The sequence below is a fragment of the Rhea pennata genome, chromosome 20 (assembly GCF_028389875.1).
Source record: "Rhea pennata isolate bPtePen1 chromosome 20, bPtePen1.pri, whole genome shotgun sequence".
NCBI lineage: Eukaryota > Metazoa > Chordata > Aves > Rheiformes > Rheidae > Rhea > Rhea pennata.
In genome coordinates this window covers 6,804,970-6,823,725 of record NC_084682.1, presented here as the reverse complement: position 1 = coordinate 6,823,725, position 18,756 = coordinate 6,804,970, and the positions used below count along the sequence as shown (strand labels likewise).

Genomic DNA, 18,756 nt, shown 5'->3' with positions numbered 1-18,756 from the left:
CAACGAGCTGCTCTCCCATATGGATTCTCTGATGGCTGATAAGGGGTTGAGTCCATGCCGTATGCTAGCTGACGACAAAGGTGATGATAGTATCGTCTCCCTCCGCTTCATCCTTGGGGACATACACTCATTCATCTGCAGGAACTTTGTATTTTAGAGCTTTTGAGCAGAGCCTGATTTCTACAAGAGCTCAGGGTTGTCGGGCCCTTCTGTGGTGCACTTGTGGTCCCTTGGGGCCAACAGCACCTGCCAGCTTTCCCCATGGTGACAGAACTGTCAGGACCACACAAGCAGTGAAGGACACTGAGCCCACAGACTGGAGCTCTTTGAAAAGTCTCCACTCACCAGATGGCAGGAGGAAAGTGCAGTGCAGGAGGGTTTGTTCATTGCCTCCATATCAGATGGATACCAGCTCAGCATGTCTGAAAAACAATCTCAGCTCTGGCAGGGCAGCCTTTGAATAAAGATGAGCTCTTGGGTGAATCCCCCGGCAAAGGAGTACTCTGGATATTGTGCCATTTATCACAATAAATATGATGGGCTGCTGCTTGCATTACCTTAGCTAATAAATCCCCCCAGCAGCCTTGTTCTGGGGGCCGCTTGCTTTTCAACTGGCTGGGGGAAAAAATACGACAACAAAAAATACCAGCACACCAGGCTTGTCCTGATGATGGAGTGACTGCAGATTAGCTTTTAAATGAAGTGAGTGCTTGTTCAGAGATACTTCCCGGATTCACAGCAAGACATCGGTAAGCAAGAGGCTGAGGTCTCCCTGGGCACTGAGCCAAGGCACCAACAGCTCCATTCCTGTGGCCAGAAGCTGGGCCAAGCTCTGTCAGCATGGTCTACAGACTGAAAGGCAATACTGAGATGATGCATCCTCTCCAAGGCCTTCAGGGTCCACCACAGCTGATGGGATCCCATGTTTGCTCACCAGTAGTTCCCTGTGGTGGGCAGGGGATGATCAGGGATCCCAAAGCTGCAGCCAGGCCACCAAGCTGATGTGGTTGTAGCAGGTCTTCAAACAGATACATGAGGGTGATGATGGGCTCCTAAGCAAGGCTCAAATAGCAGGTGGGATTGAGCATCTCCCCACTGAGTATTGCTGGAGGCAGAGGTGGCCCTCCTCTCTCTGCAGGTCCCCTGGGTGCATACACAGTCCCTGAGGCCGTGGTGCAGGCAGGGAAGGGGTATTATTTCTATGATACCTTGAAAGAGCAGGTCCTCCTCTCTGGGACGAGTCACCATTTGCCACCGTGGAAGGGATGAGGGTTACAATTCACATCTGAACTCTCCCTCCATCCTTCATCCACGGCACTTGCACCCGTGCTGCCCTTTGCCAAGCAGGTCCAGGTTGCTTCCTCTTCATGTCATACAGAGGAGCAACCACTGCATGCTTACCGAGCCACAGATGGGGTGGGGAGAAGCAGCCATTTCCCGCTCCCCAGCTCTCCCTAATGTTAAATTATTTACAGTAACAGATACCAGATCCCACTATGTAAGCTTTGATTTATGTAACAGGTTTACAGCCCTGACACTGTAATCATACTCCCCAATCTCAGCAGGTGACTGAAAGCTCCCTCGGAAACGAATCTCCAGCACAAACACAAAATAACTCAGCAAGAAATTGCAAGGGGCTCCAAATGGAAAGCAGGAGGCGAGGGAGTCGTGGGGCTGGAGGGCTCCTCCATGTATTATTCATCCCCGTTTGTGCTCTTGTGTCTGTTCCCCCCAGGTCTGGGGACAGTGTGTAAATAGATTTATGAGCAGAAAGGCAGCACATTAAACAGTTTAAGTGTCTTGGAGTCCATCCTGAAGTGTATTATTGCTCCAGTGTTTAATCATGCTGCAGAGGACCGATCTCCATAAATTAGACCTCGGCACTGTAAATCGTACGGATTGGAGCGATAGTCACAACTTGGATAAACAGTTTGTGACACCAGCTGTCCTCCCCCGTGCGCCCGGTGCTCATGGGCCCCCCAGCTCCCTGCAGGCCGACATAGGGCTCTCTGGGCACGCAGGAGAGCGAGCCCCCGAGCACAAACGTGCGTGCAGTGGGGCCACAGCCAGCCGGGCTCTGCCCACCGCAGAGCTGCCAGCCCCCCACTGCAGCTCAGAGAGCACCCATGGCAGACGCAGATGAGGAAGGGGAGAAGGGGGCTGAAGGACACAAGAGGAGCCGCAACTTCCAGCGTGAGTCCCCTGCTTCTGTAGCTGGCACAGCTCCTTCAAGGGGAAAGGAGGGGAGGGAAACAAATGAGATGGATGGATATGGAGACGAGGAGATGGCTGACTGCCTGGATGCATATGGGAAGGCTGGAATGGGTATAGAGGAAATCAGGGAAGAATGGATGGGGATGGACGGATGGATATAGTGACAGAATAATATGGATGGATGGATATATGGATACAAACAGTGAGAAAAATATATATGAACAGATGGATGGATGGCAGGAACAATGCTCCTCACCTGAGATGATGACTGGGCAGATGCTCCCTATGGAGACAGCTACACCCTTGCATTCATCCAGTGCTCCCACACAGCCCTCCTGCTCCTCTCGCTGGCCCCAGACCCCTCCTCCAGTCAACTCCAGCCCTGGCCCCATGCAGCCAGCCCTGCCCCTTGCCAGCAGCATCGGGGCCCTGCATCCAGCGCCTGCTCCCCAGGCACCTGGGGAGAGCTGCAGTGCCAGGAACGTTGGCCAGCCGGAGCTGAGCCTAGAGTCCAGTCCTAACGTGAAATAAATGACACTCAGAGGCACAAGCAAAGCAGCTAATGAGAACATGCTGTTTACCCTGCAAGATGACAATATTTTGCCTTATCAGTAATAAGTGCCTTGATAACCCACAGTTATTGCCATTGCCTAGTGGCAGCATGCTCAGCGCTGGAGCATCCCACAGCCTCTCTGGGGGCAGTGCCTGAGTGTCTTTTCTTCCTCCTCACAGAGGCCAGGGAAAGGCAAAACTGGACTGAAGCTGCAGGAGATGCCAGCACTCAGCTGGAGCTGCTCCCGGGGCACGGGAGGAGTTATTCCAGAGTGAGGGGGGATCCCCATAGTAGCACTCCCATGTTAGATGGGACTATGTCTGGGACAAGGTGGGCTTGTGGGGTGCACAGGGCAATGTGTGTAGAGACAAGCACCCTCCTGCCTTCTCCCATGGCAGGTTGCCCAGGGCCGTACCCATCCCCAGGGTGCAGAGCCTCCCTGTGTACCCAAAGCAAGGCAGGTCCCCTCATCCCAGCACCAACACTCAGTTTGGCCACCAGTCCCAGCATTGCTATTTACACTGATGGCACTGGGAAAAACTCAGCCCCTTGCTAACACCAAGGAGAGCCCAGCCCCAGCTCCCTTCATACACCCACCTTGATGATGTCTTCATTGTCAGATTTGCACTCAACCATGGCTGAGACATCCACAATGATGCCACTCAGCTCAATCGCAATGACCTTCACAGGAATGGCCACTGTCCGGCCTGTCAAGATGGCTGTGTTGATGATTTCTGTGTCCTGGGGATGAGGTGCAAAGCAGAACATCAGTCTAACGGGCAGTCTACCTCCCCCAGGAGACAGCTCCTGGGCAGCTCATCTCCTACCCAGGCCCTGCAGGTAGAGAAGGGACCCATGGGTCAGTGGGGATATATAGACATAGAGACCTATTGCCAAGGCAGGAGGGGTTGGCCTCCATGAACGCTATTGAAAAAAAAGCAAAGTTGGCAGTCCTTTCCACGGAGGGAATGGGGAAGAGCTTGGAAGGGGTGTGTGGCATACTGGAGAGCACGTGACCCTTGGGTGATGCATCTGGCAGGAGGGGAGCATACAAGGACCCCTCAATCCACTCACCATGGCCAGAGGCACAATGGCCCGGATGTCCCTCTGGATGACTGTCAGCTCTGTCACCACCTTCTCCAGGTCGGGCGGTGGGTTGCGGCCCCGGTAATCAATGTGCCACATGATGCGGCGTGTCACTGACTGGCTGGTGAAGTTCTCCATCTCGAAATCCAGCTGCATTATCTCAGCAGAGGAGTCCCCATCCCTGGGCAAGGGGGACAGGAGGGGGACGCTCTCAGCTGAGCGCCTGCCGGGGCAGGTCCCGCAGGTGCCCCGGGATCAGAGCCAGCCTGCAGGACACACGGACAGTCCCGTCTAGCGATGCGGAGCAGAGCATCTCCAGCAGGTCCAAGCTGCTCCGGATCGGAGTGCCCGTCTCAGCCAGCAAGAGGAACCGGGGCCCGTGCTGCCACCGCCACTGCAATGTAAGCACGTCCTTTGCACCCCAGAAACGGCACAGTCCCAAAACCCAAACCCAGGACAGAGGAAGAGCAAATTCACCACTGATTATTGATCCCAAAGACACAAAATCTAACCTTTACCTCTGCCCTCTGCCAGGGACCACTTCGATGGAAACCAGAAGTGGAAAAGAAAGTCCCTATTTTTGTCGTGCCTCTCCTCAACAGAAGAAAAATTTGGCCAGCTAAAGCATGCTCTTTCCAAAGGCTGCTCAGTGATATATTAGCACCTTGTGCTGGACCTGACCAACGCTGTTAATTGTACCGCGGCCGCACGGCAGCCAGCCCCGGGGGACGAGCAGCCTGGCTGCGGGGGCAAGCTGGGGGCTGCCCTTGTCTCCCGGTCAGCGTCTTCCCGGCAGCGAGGCTGGATTTACCACCGCAGAGGCGCTCCCGCAGCGCTGCTTCCTTGGTTGCCTCCTGCAAGTCAACCCTTCCCAGACGGAGGGAGCGCAGAGCGTGCAGAGCCTGGCAGCTGAAATCCGAGACCCTGCCTGTAGCTCGGCTTCCCAATGCCAGATCCCCACAGCGGAGCACAAGCTGCCCCAGCGAGCTCCCCAGCGCTGCTGGCGAGACACTGCTGCGCGCAGCCGCTTGCCCATGCACAGCCCGTCCATCCCCGCTGCAGCTTGCGGCCCCCTTCCAGCCACGGCGGCAGCTCCCCGGCTGCAGGGGCACCAGCACGTTACTGGCAACGCACAGAGAAAAACAGACCACACGAGCAAACCCGCAGCCAAACCGTGAACCACATGTTCGTCTGGGGGGGCAGGACTGGAGGCGATGGAGACACCATCGAGGGGAAGCACAGAGCATCACTTTGATGCGGTCTCCTTGCCGCAGCACCAGCACAGTGGCAGTTTTCCTTAAGGAACAATGGGGGGGGGGGGGCAGAAGGCTCCCTACAGGCACTCCTGGTAACGCCAGAGCCCGTCAGCCAACTCCAGACGTGTTTCTCACAAGGAAACGCTCTGCAAGCTGTGCATTTCCCAGCCTGTCCAGGACATGCCCTTACACCCAACCTTCAGCAAATCCAGATCCCTGAAGCCGACAGCTGCAGGACAGCTGATGCACACGCTAGCAAACGCTCCCCCCTCCGCTCCCCCCTCCGAGGGCCGGAGCCACGCTGCGGCTGCGAGCAGCAGCGGGGTTAACCCCTCGCTGGCGGCCGGTGATGCTCCTCTCCCCAAAGCAATCCTGCCCCCCCCCCCCGCCCCATACCTTTGTGCGAATTGCAAATTCCTAGGGGCATTCAGGGCTCTGCCCACCGAGACAGACAGTCCTAGTGCCCTCCCCTGCAACTGGACCTCCTCAGGGGGGTACAAAGGATGTGCAGCCCTGGGCAGAGCCAGCGAAAGGCTCCCTGGTGCGGGAGGAACGAGGGAGGCAAGGAAAAGACGAACACTGCCAGGGCCAGGAAGGAGAAACTGGAGCCTGCTCTTGTCTCATCATTTAGCAGTGATCCAGAAGGTCCCATCGATCTGGGGGTGCTGGATACACTCAGTTTATCCCTTATAAATATGTAATGAGTGAAAGGGAGAATAAAAAAGGAAAGCAACAATTCAGTGCCTACTCCAGGACATGGCATTGGATCACTGCTGCCCTGAGTGGAAAGGGGGACCAGGCAGCGGACAGAAAGGTCTGCTGGAGGCGAGGGATGGGGAAGCACAGGCAAGGATGATGGGTGCACAGGATTGCTGCCACGTGGCAAGGCCTGAGCTCCCCGTGGCTGTCCTGCAAAGGAAACAGCTAAAGGGGTACGAGGGAAACCGCCAAGCCCACTCGGACTGGAGAAGGGGGTTGGGTTGCTCTTCCAACACCACAGCACAAAAAGCAGCTGGGAAGAGCCAGGTTTGCAGGCGAAGCAGAGCTGCTGCTTCACACCGGAGGCAGCTCAGCCCCAGGACTCCTCGCCGTAGGATGCTACTGGCCTGAATGGACTCTGGGGGAGCGCAGGGAAGTCACAGCAGCCCTGCTACGGACCCCAAAACAGCCTCCAGCATGCCAGCCTTGGGCTGAGAACGGCCAGAGGCTGCGAGAATATGAGGGGAGCATCATCTCCCAGTGCAGCCGGCAGTGCCAAGCCCAAAGGACCACGCCAGGGCGAACTCCTCGTGCTGCGAGGCCCGGAGGGCAACACGGGTTTGAGTCATTCATACTTTGCATTACGTTAATATTTGATTGAGCTGTTTGTCTAAAAGGTGATTGTAATCACTTTAAATTCATCTGCCGTCTCTAACCTTTCAAGGCTGATTTTAATCTGCAGCAGACGCGGAGAGGGGGGAGGGAAGGGAGAAAGGAAAAAGGCAGGTGCCTCCTCCCGCTCCCCGGGCCAGCCCTCGCCTCCCCTCGCCTCGCCTCGCTGCAGGAATATATGACAGCTGTAAAGCTTCTTCCATTACGTGCAGAGAGCTGCTCTCCCTCGGGCAACGGGGACGCTGGCTCACCCTGCCGCACGTGGGAGCAGCTTTGGCAGCTCCGTGTCTCAGCAGACAGAATCAACTCGCTTTAACCCAGCTCCTGCAGACATTTATCTCCCAAGTCCCTAAAAACGTCTGGTGATGGAGATGTCACAACCTTGGAACAATTTTTCCAGCACATCACAGTCCTTCCTGTTCATGATTTGACCCAGTGACGTCCTCTTTGCTCACTGTTTCCTTCCCCATGGATGCATGGAGCAGAGGTTCCCCTCTCCTATGCTGTCCTGTGCTTGAAGACTATCCTCATCCTTCACTTCCACAGGCTAATCAATCTCCGAGTTTTTAACCTGTCTTTGTGGGTCTTCTTTCCCTTAGATTATCCTCATTTCCATCCTATGGACCATCCTCAACCAACCTAAGCCTTTCTCAAAGTGCCAAGACTGCGCTTCAGCCTGGTGTGAGCAGAGCAGGAGAGCCAGCTCTGCACGTCTTACAGGTGGCACCTTGGTCTGCACTCCTCGTGGGATGCTTGTCCTTCTCACAGCAGCCTAACTGCCTTAACTCAACATGAATTTCAGTTTTTCTGACCGTAGGGCCCAGAGTGGACCTTGCCTAGGGACTGTTCCTGTTCCTCCCCAGAGGGAATGCCAAGAGAGGCCGGGATAGTCAAGGAAGAGCTGCTGCCTCTCATAGCATTAAACATTTTTTAAAATCAATATACTTCCATCTTGGACTGGGTGATCTGTGGCCTTATGATTCACCCCCAAATCCACAGGATGTGCCCACAGACATCTGGCATGGCCATGCAACACCAGCTCGCAGACCAGGTGCATCTGCAAGGACATCACCACTGCCTTACCCAGCATGTTGCTCATGTCCCAGCTGGGCGCATGGAGCAGATGGTACCCGACAATGCTGCCATGCACCGTCCAGCTGCCCAACCGCAAATCCTGCCCAGCTCTGGCCCAGAAACCCCTCTCACTGCACGCCTTCTACCCATCTGGAGGTGCCGACCAAGATAAAAAGTACATACAAAATTATGCCCCTGTCCCACGCTGGTGTGGGACCGACCCCTGGCCTTGCCCTGCTCCCGGCTCGGCCATCAGTCTGCATTTGAGGCTGCACAATCTCTCCCCAGCACCTGGCCACCCCCTTTCCCCAGGAACCCCTGTGCTCGGCTCTCAATTAAAAGGAAAATAAAATCTCCACCAACGGCAGCTTATCAGGTGTTCCCAGGGCGTGCGCCCGGGGCGAGGAAGCCGAACAGAGCAGGTCCCCTGGAAGCCGCGCTTGCAGCTCCCGCTCACTGCCTGAGAGGAACGGATGGAGGGGGAGAGGCAGCTCCTTGCAGCCTGGAGAGGGGTTGGAGTATGATGCTTCACCCCACCCCTCGCGGGCCCTTGTCACCTTCCCAATAAGGGGAAACGCTCTGCCTCATCTCCACGGGCTGAGGTCCTCCAGGCCAACAGGTCGGGGCTTCCCAGCAAGCAATGCAGCCTGGAGAACCTTTTTTGGAGATATCCTGGGGTCTTGTAGGAGGGCTTGACCCTGTCTGAGCTCCCAGAGCATGCTCATGTGTGCACTGGGGCGGACTGTGAGCTGGCCAACCGTGGTGGTGAGAAACCACGAGCTGTGGCCCGCAGTAACCACAGCTGGGCTTAGGGTACCTGGACGCAGACATTTCTGTCCCTGCACTGCTGGCCTCCAGGCAACAAGCCCTGGTCATGGCATATCCAAGCATTCCTGCCTAAGCAGAGGCCAGAAGCTGATTTCCAGCTTAAAAACATCCACATTAGCCCGAATGAAAACTTTTGACCCCAACGTCGCTGAAAACAGCATCCCCTCCCAAGACCAGGGTGAAGGAGGCCACCAGACTGCCTGGGGATCTCAAATCCCAGCACCAAAGCAAAAGCATGTGTCCTCCCAGCCACTCTCTCCTGTGGTGCTTGTGGCTCCATGAGGGCTCAGGATCAACAGCACAGGGACAAACGTCCTCAGCAGGCCTTACCTCGGCCCAGTGCCATCCACGCGGGCCACATCAACGGTGGCAGTGGAGTGCTTGCCGCCTGTCAGCAGCTCCGAGGTCACCAGCCACTGGAGGCTCCTCGACTTGGTGGTGAGCAGGTTGACGCCTTTCTTGGCCTTCACCCTGTGGAGAGCGACGGTCAGGACGAGGTGATGGCAGCTTTGGTTTTACATGTATGATGGGCAACAAATAGCCCTGATAGCCTAAGCTCTGAGGCACAATACGCCGTCCTTGTCCTCTCTCTCCCTTCTTCACATCCCGGTGAGATACTAACAACAGGAACAAGACTTTGCATTGGGCCAAAGCAACCATCACCCCAAAATGTGGCTGCTTTGGCAGCAGGACAAGAGGACATAGCATCTCCCAGCTGCCAGCTCCACACCAGCAGGGCTAGGCCTTACCTGAGTGTAAAGTGCTCCACCGTGGAGTTGGCCATCAGGTATAGGAAGATGCTCAGCACTTCCCCCGGCTTGAGGGGCTTGTCAGGCAAGCGAATGAAGATGTTGCCATCCAGCCGGTGCTCCTGCATCAGCTGGGTGGTGGGTGGCTGCAGCAGGCTGATGCTGCCAATACGCAGCAAGGGGTGCTGTGTGGGGCCCTCAGTCCTGGCTGCCCCGGCCCCACGGCGCGGTGATGTCTCACCGAGGCACTCGCCAGCACCAGTGGGCACGTGCAGGGTGTAATAAAGCTCCACTTGCTGGCTCTCACCCGGCACATCCAGGCTCTCTGGGCTCTTCCTCCTGCCCAGTGGCATGGCTGAAGGGCCAAACCACGCATGGGGCAGCTCAGCCTGCACCAAACACGTTGCCAGGCTGCCCCGGAGGCGGCAGGAGCTCTTGATCTCACGAGCATCACGGAAGGCGTGAAGCTGCACGCAGGGCAGGCGGTCGGTGACATCGAAGTCATCCCAGTCCCGGCCAGCAATGTAGAAGAGCACTTGAACCACGGGTTGGCTGGCCACTACCCGGGGCTGGATGATGAAGGCGCGCACTTTCCAGTTGACCGTGAGGCGGTCAGGGATCTCCAGAGTGCTGGAGGGTTGGAGCTGCTCCTTGGGTAGCACCAGCCCTGTGCTGAAGGGCCCCAGGGTGACATTGAGCACAGGCAGCTCCTTGGTCTGGAAGACGACGAAGGGCTCGGCACGCTGCAGTAGGGCGCTGGCGTTGCCAGCCGGGCTGGCTCCCACCTCCTTCAGGAAGAAGGCCAGGCGGGTGTTGGACAGACGGTAGCTCACCGGCAGCGTTGCGGCACCGGGGGGCTCGACGGGCTCTGGGCTGGGTGCTGCTCCCTTGGTCTGGGCTGCAGAAGGGATGGAGAGCACAGGTTAGCACGGGGCATCCCCGGGACACCTCCTCAGCTCTGGACATACCCTTACAGCTACCTCCCAGACTGATCCCAGCCTGCCCCATAGCAGATTCGGGGTGTTTTAACCTCTCCCTGCAGCTCCTTCTCCATCTGAGCATACTGACTACTCCTAGTTGCTTGCTGCTTCTGCTGGACAAGCAGAGAATAGGGAAGCGGGTCCAGCCCGAGCACCGCCCTCCAAAAAGGCCATGCGGTGGTATGAGCACACAGCCAGCTTGCAAGGATGGCAAAGGCCCTCCAGGGAGTCTGGCTGGGTTTGTCTCCTGCAAAAACCCTCCCTGAGATTGCACGTTGGGTAACAGGTTTGCAAAGACCAAGGCTTGGCACTAGAGTCAAGAGAGACCGTTCAAAATAGAGCCAATACAGCTAAATCACTGCTTCAGCCGACCCTTTTCCATCTTGCAGGGAGATGTTTTGGCTGGATCTTGCCCAAAACAGCACATATGTGGTGGGACGCGCTGATGGAGTGCTGACACCCGGGGCCGGCTGAGCTGCTGGGCCGTGAGCCACGTGTCCCAGTCTGGCCCACCAAGCCCAGCACCTTCCAGCTGAGGTGAAGGCACCCCCATCGCCACATATCACACATGTGCTGAGAGTTGAGCACTTCAAACGTGACCTCTCTTTAAGTCGGAAAGCCTGAGGAAAGGAAGAAAGAAATAACCCACAGGAACAGAAGCCCTTCAGGCTTGTTTTTCTCAAGTATAAAACACTGGGTTTGGTTTCTCTGCCTCCAGTCCTCCCGGAGCCCAAATCTACTTCGCCCTCACCAAGGAAATAAAGATACAAAAACAGCTGCCCAAATTCAGTGCCGCAAATGAATGTGGCCGAAGCAGGATGCTCCGGGGTGGCCCAGGGGACCAGATCCCTCCGGCAGGCTGGAGCCGTTCATCAGCACCTCGTTACCAGCAATTAGCATGGGCAGATCCCACCGGGCTGGACATCGAGTCATTTGTTTCGCCTGCAAGCAGGCATGGCGAGGGAGCCGACAGCCCCAAAAAATCCAGTCTGTAAGCATTTAAAACTCACCTTTTCCTGCTTCCATTAGCTACAGGAAGGGAGCAGAGCTGCCTCGAGCGCTCAGCGATCTCCCAGGGGGCAGGTCCCCTTCGAAGGGAAAAAGGGTTTTTAACACAGATGTCCGGTCTCCCCGCTATTCACTGGGCCCCGAAGTTAAACAGCAAGAATTAGCACCGCTTCGGCCACTGACAGCTTGGATCCTCCTCTCATGAGACTTGTGACCCCGCTTCACGAGCCTTGCTAACGAGGGCAAGCAAGCAGCAACGAAGTTTCCAATGCCAAAACCAAGGCGGATCGACGGGCTGAGAGCAGCCGGGTCCCCGCGGGTGTCCGGCCGCTGGCCCGGGGCGCCGTGCCACCCCGCGCTCCCAGCCCCGTCCAGCCCGCTCCTGCCGCCCCCGCCGCCCCCCGCCATCTCCTCCAGCCCAGGTTTTCCGGGCATGGACGCAGCCCTGCGTAAAACTGATGAGGAGGATACTGAGCAACCCCAGGGAGATGAGTAGAGCTAAAGCCACTAAATTTGCTGTAGGAAGGAAACCTGTAAAACGCCAAAGCATTATCCCATAGGTGCAAATAAAAACTCCAGCAAGAACCAGCAATGCTTGGTTAGGTCCCAGCTTCCTCCCCCAAGCTCTCTGCCTCAGTTTCCCACGCATGAAGCAGGGACAGCCCTTCCCTCTCCCCACCAAGGGGTAAAAATGGGTCAATCTTACAGGAGCCATCTCTTTTTTCACTTTTTTGCACGCTCTTTGCACCCCTTTCATCCCCTCCTCCACACTCATGTCCTCTTGCTTGCACCAGCAGATTCTCCACTGCATCTGGCAAAGGCGTTTTGCTAGGGCAATCTCTGCCAGCTCCAAGCCCGGAGGTGAGGTCTGGTCCCAGAGTTCTGCTGGTTCGGCCAAATGCTGTGGTCATTTCAGCACAGGGATGTCCCCAGCCACAGGATGCACACTGTCTTGAGCAAATGCCAGCAGCATTGGGATCTGGAAGCCCTTAGGAAATCCAAGCCTCCCTTTTGTCCCTCATTCTGATCATTAACCCTTATTAATGAAAGCCCACCAAGCCAGTGAGGCCAGGTCCCCCACAGCCAGTTTGCTGGCTACAAGCTCCTGGGGGCAGATGCTGCCCTGAACCCTTGTCCCTCCAAGCCCTGTATTCACACAACCCCAATATCTCTCTCCACCGCAGGGCTGGTCCCCTTTCCCTGGCTCTCCCTCTCCATCGCCTCCTACTCCAGTCCCAATGCCCCCGCGCTCTGGTTGCAAATGCAGCAGGACCAAGCAAGACTTGACTGCAGCCATTTAAGGGAAGTAGAAATAAAGACCTGTGAAAACACTTCTGCTAAAGCAGATGCTCTGTAATGCAGTTAATGCAGGGCTGAACGGTTGCACATGTTGTGCTGGCAGCTGGGAAACGCTAGTCTGATGCTAAGCGCTAGGTGCTGTACGACCGGAGCAAAGGACGGGCTCCGGAAGACGCATGCTGCGAGCTGCTACAACAAATGTCGTTGTGCTACAGCAGGAACCAGCTGTTTTTCTGCAAAGTAAAACAGGCTGATTCCTTGCAAACTGCAAAGACAGAAGCCACCCCTTGGAGGGGCAAGAGCCTGAACACCACTGCCGCGCCGAGGAACAGGGCACCCAGAGCGACGGCACAGCCTCTCTTTGGGTTTACTATTGCATCTTTGGGGTTTGCTCCTATTTCAGGGTGAGGGGAGAAAATGCAGCAAGCAAAATAGCAGGAAGCTATTCCTCACCTGGGCTGGATGCCTGTGGCCACTCACCGTGCTGCAAGAAACCCAAGCGAAGCAGCTGAAGGCTGGCGGAGGCCAAGGAGGGCAGGAGGCAGGCTCGCCCCGAGCTGGGGACACCCGGCAGGGAACTGGGACACACTGATCTCACTGCTGACACGAATCCTCCTGAGCAACCTCAAGTAAAGCAGCTGAGCTGCTCACGCCTGCATCCCCCCGGGCCCACGGCTGTTTCGGCTGGAAGCAGGTTAGAGCAGCAAATACCCGGCTGAACTGGGCCCCAGTCTAAACATCAAACTGATATTCCAGGCACCTGTAAGACGTCTCAAGGTCTTTGCAGCTGATATGACTGCAAGCAATTCCCAGGACTCCTGGGTCCCTCCCCCCCGCCTCCCTCCGCTTCTATCTCTGAGCACCGGCGTGACAAGGAGCCCCTGCGCCTTCGTTTCCCAACACTGATTGCAGACCGGTCCCAAGTGGCTTCAGCGGCTGCTTCCCAACAGCAACTGCAGCATCCCAAATTACACATGTCAAGCGGCGGAGGAAGACGCTGATGTGACGGCTCAGCCCCGGGGACCGGCTCTCCCCCCTCCCAGGTGCCTGTCTGGAAGCTTCAGCAGGGCCAGACGGAGGGCAGGGAGGAGGGTGCCGGAGGCGCCTGGGGAAGGTCGGGGGGCTTCGCTGCGAGGACCGGAGAGGACGAGCATCCCCGAGCCTGGGACCTGCTCCAAAGCCACCGTCTCGCGCCCTCCACCCTTTGCAGCATGAGGTGGTCCAGCTCCAAGAGCCGACGGAGAGACCCCAGCCACCAGCCCGGCCCCTGCACGGGCACAGCCCGCAGCCGCACAGGCACAGCGCCAAGCCGGACTGGGGGGAGCCGGACTCTCCAACGCACAGACCTGGGTGCTGGGTGTTCACAGAGCCCGGCGTGCCCCACAGCGGTGCTGCACGGCAGGGGTGCAGCTGGAGAGCAGGGCCAAGGGAGCGGGAAAACGATTCCAACGTCCCTACGGTGGGGTCCATCCCCTTGGAGCCCTGGAGGTCCTGGTGAACCTAAAATATTCCTGCCCTCCCGCTTTCCCTAGTGGGGCCCCGGATGCCTGAGTCCCCCTGCAGCCCTGCCCCACGGAGAAACGCCCTTCCGCCACGGCAAGAACAGGGCAGCCGTCCCAGTGGGCCGGGGCACGGGCTGGGGCACGGGCCGCGTCCCCCGCGCAGAGACACGGTGTCCCCGCGGGGGGCAGAGAGCGGGAAGTCGCAGCGCCGAGGAGCAGAGCCAGGACCGCGTCCGAGACCGCCAGCCCCTCCGCCGCCCCGGTTCCCACCCGGGGACATGGGCAAGCGCGAACAGCCAGCCAGGGACTCCTGCCCTCGGAGCCGCCAGGGCTTGGGGGCTTCCCGAGGCGGGGGAATTCGTACCTCGCCGCCCCGCTGCCGTCCGGAAGGGCCCCCGGTCACAGCGCCGGGGAAGGATGATGGGACGCGGGACCCCCTGATCCACCGGGGAACGTACCGCTGCCGGACACGGCGCACCTAAGCGGCTTAGAAAGGCTCATAAAAGGATTAGCAGCCGATATGAGCACGAACAGCTACTACAGTTACGCTGCCCGGGATAAAACTTGTTGGAGAGCCAGGCAGGCGAATCCCCCGGGGCCAGGCACCCACGGCACAGCGCTGCCGGCACCCGGCACGGCCGCAGAGCTGGCTGCCACCCGCGCCGTGGGCACGTCCTCCGGCAGCTGCCACCTGCCAGATGTCCTCCAGGCCAGGCAAATCCGCTGGATGATCACCCCATCCCATTTCCCTTCTCATTTTTCCCAGAAAGCCAGGAGCTATGGGAGAGGCTCTGGGCATTGAAAGGCACCTATGGGTGCAGCCCCTTCCTGCGCCGGCTCTGCAGCCCGCACAGCCGTGATGCTCTGGGTTGCAGCAACCCCTGCACCGAGTGGGAAGCCTGTTGCTGTTCTCCGCAGCACTCACACAGAGGGGTTTTGTTTTGGCTGCATGAAGCCGGTGGGATGAAGGAAGGAGATGGCAGCACTCACAGCACAGCGCCCTGCTGGCGTGAGGAGCAGTTTCCTCGAGAGAGAGCATCTGAAAACACAACCTAAGGACTGCCAAATACATCCGCTTTTGGCCCAGAACAGTTTGCAGGAAGGGCACTAGGAGGTGGAGACCCCAAGGAGGACTCGGACCCTGGGCAGAAACCAAGCCAGGGTGGAAATATCCACCAGAAAACCACAAAACATCGGCACCGGAGGAGTCCTCGTCACCTAAACCTACAGCATCCGCCAGCGGAGCAAACCTGGGCAGCGTCTGGGCACCAGGAGCAATCACGGAGACGGAGCTGGGCGCTTCCCCGCGGCACGTGGATGAGGAGCCGCAGGCACAAGCTGGATCCAGAGAGGCTCCGCCTGGAGATTGGGAGGAGCTGCCTCCCCACGAGGACAGTCGGGCACCGGGGCAGGTTGTCCCAGGAGGCTGCGGGATCTCCATCCATGGAGATGGAGATGGAGATGGAGATGGGTGGAAAAAGCCCTGAGCAACCTGGTGTGACCCCCTCGCGGACATAGGTAGCAAGTACATAGAAATGCTTTATGGTGCATTCCCGGAGGCTCCCAGCGGAGCGTTTTTCTTTGGAGGCCGCCAGCTGACTCAGGAGCGGGCGAGGAAGAGGCACGGCTCACCCCGCGGCACGAAGCGGGCACACGGGGCGGACGCTCCTGGGGAGACGGGGCCGGAACCAGAGCGAGGAGAGGACGGCAGCGGGGAGGTCTGGGGCAGAAACCTGCCGAGGACCGTGCCGGAGGGTCTCTCGCCCGGCAAGGTGCCCAAAACCACCGACCGGAGATTTCAAGAGCGAGCGTCCTCGGGAGAAGGTTTTTCCTCCCCTCCGGCTCGCGGAGGTGGCTTTCTGCCGCCAGGCGTGAAGGTTGATGTCCCTCCTGCGTGCCCGGCCGGGTTTACGCAACCGCGGCTGCTCCTGCCATTGGCAGTACCAAGAAGGGGGGGGGGGGGGAGGATTTTTTTTCCTAGACACGCATTTATTCACTGAAAAGCGAGTGGCAAAAACATTCACAAACCCCAACGAACCGCTCGGTTCGCTCCTTCCCCCCGTTCCCACTCGCCTCTGCCTTCGAGCCGGCCGAGCACATTTTAACCCCCCCCAACCCCCGCCGCCCCGCGCCGGGGGCCGCACGTCGCCCACGCGGCTCCGCGGCCGCCCGGCCTCGCCGCAGCCCGGGGCAGGCGCCGAGCCGGGCGCCGGACCCGCGGACCCCGCGCGCGGGATGCGGCTCCGCCACCGAGCCGCAACTAGCACGGACGGAGCGGCGCCGCCGGCTCGGAGAGAGGAGGCGGCAGGGCCGAGCCGAGTGCGGTGCAGATCAGCTCAGCGCGAGCTGGGCTGCCGGCACCCAAAGAGGCTGTTTCCTTCCACAGACAAAACGCATTTAAACGATGGTCTAATCTGTCGCCTGGAGGGGGGAGCGGGACAGGCGCCTCCGCTCCTCGGCCGTAAACCACTCCTGCCCGGAGAGGGTCCGACCGAGCAGCCTGCAGCCCGGCCGGCCCCAGGTGGACGGAGGCGCTGCCGGCGTCGCGGCCCGGCAGCGGCTCCCGGAGCCACCCCGCCGCGGAGGGAGGGATGTGCCAGGGCTTGGGCGCACGGTTTGGGGCAGAGACCTGCAGTCCCCTCACTACCATGGGGCCCCACAAGGACATTCCCTTTGGGGAGCACGGAGAGACCGCCATGGCCATGAAGAGACCGCCACGGCCACGGAGAGACCGCCACGGCCACGGAGAGACTGCCATGGCCACGGAGAGACCGCCACGGCCAGCTGGCGGGCAGAGGGACGGAGGGAGGAAAAGCTGGAGGAAGGAGATAGATGGATGCATGCATGGATGGATGGATAGACAGCACGAAAGAAAGACAGGGTGGATAAGGATAGATGAACCAGCAGACGGGGCAGAGGATGGATACACAGGTACATGGATGGATGCATGGATGGATGGATGCACGGACAGAAGCGCGCATGGTGTACGGATGGGTGGAAGGATGGAGAAGAGCAGCTGGGCAGAGCAGCCGAGCAGCAAGGGGAGAGCTAGAGGCAGAGGAAGGGTAGGGGACGGACGGAGGGGTGCATGGACGCTCTCGCGGGACCCTGCCGCCCCGCCGCCAGCCCCTGCTCTGATTTCCAGGCCACCCGGGCAGGGGGCATGGCTCTTGTCCCCCCCCCACATCTGGCTGGGGCTGGGGGCAGAGACGGGGTTAAGTCCTGGCCTGCATCAGCTCGTGGAGGCGAACAGGATTTGCAGGCGCCTGACCCGCATTCCCGGGGTTTATTAGGCCGGGGCAGGGAGGACCATATGGCCCGTCCGCCCTCCACAGCTCGGCTCCGGCACCGAAAAGCAGGTCTCCATGCTCGGCCCTGCTCCGGCCCCCCGGGAGCTCCCCGTACCGGCCGCAGGTGAGGACCACCCGAGCCGCGGGCCGGGGTGGGATTTCCACCTCTCCCCATCCTTGCTAACCCTCTCAGCTCCCTCGGCGCAAGCCGCAGGGCGGGAGGGCAGCGGAGGAGGAGGCAGAGACGCACCACGGGCTGCGAGGGCCCCCCGGGCCGGCCACATCTGCCAAGCCAGATGTGCCCCCGCGCCGGCCGCAGCCACTCAGCCAGCTGGGGCTGAGCCTCTTGCGTCCGCCGGCGCTGCCGGGCCCGGGGCACGCGGGGACAGGGCAGGAGCCTTCTAACACCAGATTTCACTATTCTGTTCCACCTCGATTCTCCTCGACAGCACCAGGAGACCGGACGCATCCCTAAGGCCGGAGCAGCCCCTCTTCTCCTTCGCAGGGCTTTCCCGTGGCTGTTTCCCAGCCCCGGAGGAGGGCACCACCATCCCACCACGCTCCCGGCCGCCTTCCCCTCTTCTCGTGGTCCCCTCCGGCCACCCCCCAACCGAGCCACCCCTCCCTCGGAGGCCAAAACGCGCCGCCGGCGCCTCCTCTCCTTCCCCTTGCCCCGTTATCCAGCAGCGCCGAGCTCTAGTTGATCCACATCCCCAGCTGTTTGCCTCAGGGATCGCTTCAGCCGCGCTCCGGGGGGGATCTTTATCCCGGCTTATCCTGCAGGATGCAGCGGGGGGCTCCTGCAGCATATATCCCCACTTATCCCAGCTGCCATCCCAGAGATCAACTGGAAAAGCGCTGGAAAATCAGACGAGCGAGGGGAGGGATGCAAAGGGAGGGAGCAGGGAGTCTCTGGGGTCTCCGCAAGAGGTTCAAACCCTTCCCGGTCCCGGTCCGGGTCCCGCCGGAGGCAGCCAGGGGGAAAGGCGGGGAGGGAGCAGCGCTCTTCGCCAGAGCTCCCCAGCGGCGGCTCTGGCACCGGTTTAAGCCCCGGGTGGGATTTCTTTTCCAGCCACCCAGAATTCAGGCACCCGGCCGGGCCGAGGGACAAAACCGAGGCATGAGCCACACGCTTGGAAACTTGTTTTCTGCAACATAAAAGACAACGAGCTCGACGCTGCTGCTGCGGCGAGCGCTTCCCTCGCCAGGCCGAGCTAATTGGGGCTCAATTAAGTGAATAATTGTTACAAATGTAAAATTACCTTCCGCCGGCTCGCGGCGGTGAGACACGCCGGCTGCACCCGCGGGGAGCTATGGGACGCTCCGGGCCCTGCCCCGGGTCCCGGAGGGGCGGCAGGGAAACGCCGGCTCTGCGCCACCCCCCACCCCGGAAAACCCCGCGGTGGAAAGGGCTGGAGCGATCCCCTGGACGGGAGACCCGGCTGGGGCTTCCCGAACCATCCCAGGGCGCGAATCGAGTTGGTGTTGGCCAGGAAAAGCGGATTAGCGCTTCCCGTGCGATGCAGCGCTGGCACTGTGTGGATTC

General features: G+C 59.4%; 1 protein-coding gene across 2 annotated transcripts in view; it reads right to left on the bottom strand.

Moving 5' to 3' along the window:
• Positions 1–18,756, bottom strand: part of TMEM132E (transmembrane protein 132E) — a 29,948-nt gene that overhangs the window by 4,642 nt on the left and 6,550 nt on the right. Inside the window, exons 2-6 of one of the 2 annotated variants that reach the window (XM_062592373.1) lie at positions 11,122–11,199; positions 9,132–10,029; positions 8,713–8,853; positions 3,842–4,034; positions 3,365–3,508 (exon numbers count right to left, since the gene is read on the bottom strand). In XM_062592373.1, the coding sequence (XP_062448357.1) occupies positions 3,365–3,508; positions 3,842–4,034; positions 8,713–8,853; positions 9,132–10,029; positions 11,122–11,137 (1,392 nt within the window). In that variant the 5' untranslated portion in view covers positions 11,138–11,199. The remainder of the gene's footprint in view (positions 1–3,364; positions 3,509–3,841; positions 4,035–8,712; positions 8,854–9,131; positions 10,030–11,121; positions 11,200–18,756) is intronic. The other variant, XM_062592371.1, reaches the window with a different exon arrangement.